This window comes from Mus pahari, unplaced genomic scaffold (assembly GCF_900095145.1).
Source record: "Mus pahari unplaced genomic scaffold, PAHARI_EIJ_v1.1 scaffold_13510_1, whole genome shotgun sequence".
NCBI lineage: Eukaryota > Metazoa > Chordata > Mammalia > Rodentia > Muridae > Mus > Mus pahari.
The window spans coordinates 7,096-12,587 of record NW_018392825.1 but is presented as its reverse complement, the minus strand read 5'-3'; the positions used below and the strand labels follow the sequence as shown (position 1 = coordinate 12,587).

At 42.4% G+C, this 5,492-nt stretch overlaps 1 protein-coding gene across 1 annotated transcript; it reads left to right on the top strand.

Moving 5' to 3' along the window:
* The first annotated feature begins 18 nt into the window (after positions 1 to 18).
* Positions 19 to 4,462, top strand: LOC110315195 (guanylate-binding protein 4-like). The gene is made up of 5 exons (XM_021189316.1): positions 19 to 346; positions 1,034 to 1,240; positions 2,054 to 2,156; positions 2,487 to 2,680; positions 3,586 to 4,462. Exons 1-5 carry the CDS (start codon positions 206 to 208, stop codon positions 3,799 to 3,801), a joined length of 861 nt encoding a protein of 286 aa, XP_021044975.1. The 5' UTR covers positions 19 to 205; the 3' UTR covers positions 3,802 to 4,462.
* The last annotated feature ends 1,030 nt before the right edge of the window (positions 4,463 to 5,492 follow it).

The following is a 5,492-nucleotide window of genomic DNA, read 5'->3' as shown; positions in this document are numbered from 1 at the left end:
TTAACATCTTGGATCCCATCACTTATAACCTATTATTTATCCCTTAAAACTTCTGGTTCACAAAGGACTGGGGATTCTGGTGACAACCTATGTGGATGCCATCAACAGTGGAGCAGTGCCTTGTCTGGATGATGCTGTGACAACTCTGGCCCAGCGTGAGAACTCAGTAGCTGTGCAGAAGGCAGCCGACCACTACAGTGAGCAGATGGCCCAGCGACTGAGGCTTCCCACAGACACGCTCCAGGAGCTGCTGGATGTGCAAGCAGCCTGTGCGAAGGAAGCCATGGCTGTCTTCATGGAGAATTCCTTCAAGGATGAAGATCAGCAATTCCTGAAGAAGCTGGTGGTAATCTGTTGATGTCATTAACTGTCATGGCTCTACCCCTTCAAGACTTTAGTGTTGATGAGCCTTGATTGGCCATAGGTGCATTTATTATTCAAAGATTTGTGTTTCAGAGTATCATGATGAATATAGTTATGAAAATTTGCATGTTACCGTCCCAAAATTTCAGTCTAGTAATGTCTAACAGACGGAATAATGAGTATGTAGTGTCCTAAATCCTTTACCCAGATAATGGTTTTGGATTCTGATCCTGTCCAGGACATCTATAATGCTCCTGGAATGTGCTCTATTCATGTGTTCCTAAGACACCGTTTCTCACTGGAGTCTCACTACAGCCCACTGTTCTTTTTCTCCTTGTTTTATCACTGTGTTCTTGAAGATAGAATTCCAGGATGTGACACCCACGAGGAACCAGAGATGGTAGGATGCAGCTCCACCGCTTTTTGGAAGCTCTTAAGGACCAGGAACCTCAAGAACATTTACTGTGGAAGACAGTAAAAGTAAAGTAAAAGTCTTCCACAGATTTTTGAGCATCTAAATTCAGGTTTTAGTACTTCCCAACCCCTTGAGGTCTTATTACACTGGAATGCTTTCTCATGGGAAATATATTCACTCTTCAATGACTTTTCTTGGAATTTTTTCCCTTCTACAGCTCCAATTGTGTCAGATCGCTGTACACTTCCCTTGTAGGAATTAATAGGCGAGAAGACAGAGCTTTTCCTGTTGAAGAATGAAGAGGCATCTGATAAATACTGCCAGGAAGAACTGGATCGACTGTCAAAGGATTTCATGGAAAATATCTCAACATTTTCTGTTCCTGGGGGACACAGGCTCTACATGGACATGAGGGAGAAGATTGAGCATGAGTACTGGCAGGTTCCCAGGAAAGGGGTCAAGGTGAGGAGCTGGGACCACGGGAGCTAAGCTCAGAGGGAAGGGCATGTCATAACACATGAACACATGACACTGTTTAAGAGGAATAAGAAAACATGAAAATAGCCTGGAACCTTTAGCTTTATGTTGGTGTTGGTGACCAAAACCAGGGATTTGCAGTGCAAGACATGTGCTTTACCAGAACTATGCTTGGTGCAAAATGGCTCCTATTTATTATGAATACAAAATTCAGACTATATTTAGAAATATTCCCATAAAGCATTCTGAGTGATAACTTTATATGTCTGTCAGGATGGTCGTCTACCTATGGAATAGTAAGTGTAATAAAGCGGCTAAAGTAGCACCCTGTTATCGCCAGTGATGCCATTGGAAGTCCTTTCTTTAGACATTTCCTTAGATATTTAAATGCACTGAGCAATGCTCCCACTAGTGTGCACAGTCACACACTTCTACCACAAAGCCCGGGCAGTTAAAGTGACTTGACTATGAATATACCAAACAAGAGCAATAGGAAGTGGCTCCTACACAATCATGCAGTAGTTTACACTGGGATACAATATCTGAGGTCATCATAGGTTGCAGCATACACAGCTGCACATGACTCAGACAGGATGCATCTGAGCATAGGCAGGTGTCTCTTGCAGAGGTGACTGGAGGGAACCACCGATCAGGAAGTATCCAGGGCCACTGAAGAGCTTGGGCCATGTGCAGGCTTCACTGTGGCATTTAACAATGAGACACATGAGGACTCTGTTGAGTCTCACGGATACTCTCTCAGGATTTATCAGGGTTCTTTGCTCCCTCTTGGTCCTGCAGGCAAGTGAAGTCTTCCAGAGCTTTCTGCAGTCACAGGCCATCATCGAGAGTTCCATCCTGCAGGCAGATGCAGCCCTCACTGCTGGGGAGAAGGCCATTGCAGGTACAGGAACATGTCTCCTGGCTCTCAGGGGAGGTCAGATTCCTNCCATGGCTTTGTGNTGGAAGCCATAGCAAACCCATGCCAAGAGCAGTAGCTTTCTATCTTTCTGTGGATGCCAAACTTGGAAGCCACAGGCAGTTCTGGCAGTGTTTCAGTCACATGGGCAGGGTTTTCTTCATTACCCTCAGAAACATGCTCTCCAGGTGTGGACCAAGGGGAAGTCTGGTTTCCTATGCTCCCTTTCAAATTTGAATTGCTTTTGGCATTCTGAAATGTTGACATTTTACTTGAACCATCTGTTTCATCTCTCCCTGAATCTTCCTGGGGCAGAGGAGCGCGCCCAGAAGGAGGCAGCTGAGAAGGAGCAGGAGCTGCTAAGAAAGGAGCAGAAGGAGCAGCAGGAGTATATGGAGGCTCAAGAGAAAAGTCACAAGGAAAACCTAGAGCAACTGAGGAGAAAGCTGATGCAGGAGAAAGAGCAGGTCATCAAAGACCATAAAGTGATGTTGGAGAAGCTAATGAAGGTGGGGTCCCTGATCCTCCTGGTGGTCTTTGTACCCCAGGCAGTGGGAGAAAGTTGTCAACCAGGTCATGGGAGGGACACCATCATAATATATTATTGCTAAGAGTCTCTCCACACCATGTGTTATGGTTCATGTAGACCTTGAATTTTGCTCCTGATGTAGACTCTGGAGACATCAGGTTTTCTGTTGTTCCTTTAGAGTTTTAATGACTACCGTGGTTTGGCTTATAGATTTGGGATATTTAAAAATGATCTTATGAGGGTTCACTAAATAAACTTACCAACCAAGCAGTGTATTAATGCCAGCAACTGGTCTGGGTTGTCCAGGTCATCCAGCACATGACTGTCCTCCATAACCCTGCCCACCCAATCCTAACCTCCACAGGATGATTTTGGTAACATTAAACTGAAGAAATGTCCATTGTCAAAGACACAGTGAACCTGCAGCTTCTGCATGTTCTATAGCTGCCCGTTGTGTAGATAGCCTGCTTGAAGAAGCACATGACATTGGAGAGATTCCCATTGTCCATCTGTAAGTGAAATGGTAATCAGCTTCTTCATCATCCTATTAGTTATCCCCATCTGCACAATATAGTTGTCACACAGTCTCCGTGGGTTGAGCTCTGTACAATCAGGCCAGTGGCATTTTTTTTGTGGTCATGAGCGTAAGCACATCTTCACAACTCTGCTAGCATCGCAGCTGAAACAAACATGGTGGATCAGGATTAGTAAATTTTCAACTCTGCTTCCTCATAATGTGTAGGTCTCACTTTGGTGCATATTGTTCATGGTAAGGGAAAGTTTTTAGAAATATACTAAGGACCACTTGCTGAAGGTTTGAAACTGTAAATTGTACAATGTTAGGACTTGACAATATTTACTTCTCTGTCATGTTCACTGTTTTAGGATCAAAAGGCTTTCCTTGAGGAAGGATTTAAGAAAAAAGCTGAAGAAATGAACAAAGAGATAAAGCAACTGAAAGATTCCATCAAGTATAAGGAAGTAATCATTACTCTCATTAAGGAAATTATCTTACCTGGACTTTCTACATTTCTTTTTAGTTCCCTTTTAGGGCCTGCAAAGCCATTAAGATTGAGTCTTTCACGATTGTGGAAACGATAGACTGAAATACACTTTGCTTCCTACATGTCTACACAGACAATGCTTGCCTTTAGAGGACACATTTTTGAAATCAGTCCTATGGAAGCTATGCAATTAGTCATTACATGCTATTATTGTTGGCCAATTTGATTGCATATAGAATTAGCTAGTAGATAAATTTTTCTGTACTCCTATAAGGACCATGTAGCCCAGGTTAGCTTGTGGGGGATTGTCTCAGGTTAATACGGTAGGGAACCCATCCTATGTGTGGACAGCACCATTCCTGTGGACTGAAGACACAGAGAAAGATGAAAACAAATGGCCCTACCACTTGTGGCTTCCAAACTATGGATGCCATACAACAAGCCAGCCTCGACTTCTCTCAGAATGCATTCTCCAGCCTTAACAGAATGTGTCATCATGATTCATGGACCACATCAAACCCTTTCTTCAGTTGGTTTTGTGAGGGTATTTCATCACAGCAAGAGGAAAAGTCATTGATATCATAATGGTGATAATCATGGAAACTACTTAAACATCACTGTGTTAGATTGGAAACAAATTTTAATATAAGTTGAACTTGGAGTACTATATAGTCAAGAATCAAATGTCAGTCAAGCTGTCTGTATAATGATCTGAATTGAGCTAAAATATATCTAAAAAATAAAGTCAAAACACCATATAACCCAGTGATTATTAGAAATGCTAGTATGCCATGCAGACATACAAGAACACTAATAAAATGCCCTTGGGAAGATTAATCAAAAGCCTGATCTACTGGCTTCGTCCAGGGAGAATAAGTTGGAGTCAAAAGTTGGAGGGATGCGTGCATTCCATGACATGCTCAGTCTTACACAGTTTATGAAGAGTAGAGAAAGCGAATTTACATATTAAGATAGAAACAATCAGTTAAAACTCACCACTGCACGGTGAAATCTCTGCCTCTGGAAATGGAAGACACCACTAGAAGTCACCCAAGACCAAGGCTTAAGTACCAGCAAACATAACATTTGCAGCTTAATGATGTTTTCCTTAGTGGCTTTGCCATTTTAAAAGTAATTTAAATAATGCATTTTATGTAAACACATAATCTAAATATTTTTCAACGGGCAATCAAAGTAATTTATACATGCTGTTTTTACATCATATTTATTTATTTGCAAATGATGGGGAAAATGTATTAAAAGAGAAATGATAGTATAGAGTATAAGAGAGTCCATGTGGGACATGGGAGGTGGGCAGCTCAGAGATGGCTCTGGGTCAAGAGTGCGCAATGTTCATCCAGGGTAGCTCAGTTCCTGGGGCAGGCAACAACTACCTGTAAACCTAACTCCAAGGGATCCGCTTTCCTTTCCTGACACCCAAGGGCCCTGGTACTTCCATCACATATCCCCAGTTTACTCGTATACATACAAGTAAGATTTAAAGGAATACACTGTTATCATTGATAATGGGCCATATGAGTAAAGAGATACAAGGACCCTTACTAGTGCATTAATGAATATAATGTTTTTAGAGTGTACCCACCCTCAGCTCTCTAAGTCATCCTCAAATTCCCCTCCCACCTTCATGTCTTCTCCTCCCCCACCTCTTCCTCTCTTTTCTTACCCTGAATAAAGTAATGCTTGCCTCATGTCCCTAAGCATTAGACACCATCTACCAGACCATGGACAATTTATCATGACCCACACCCACATACAAAACACACTGTC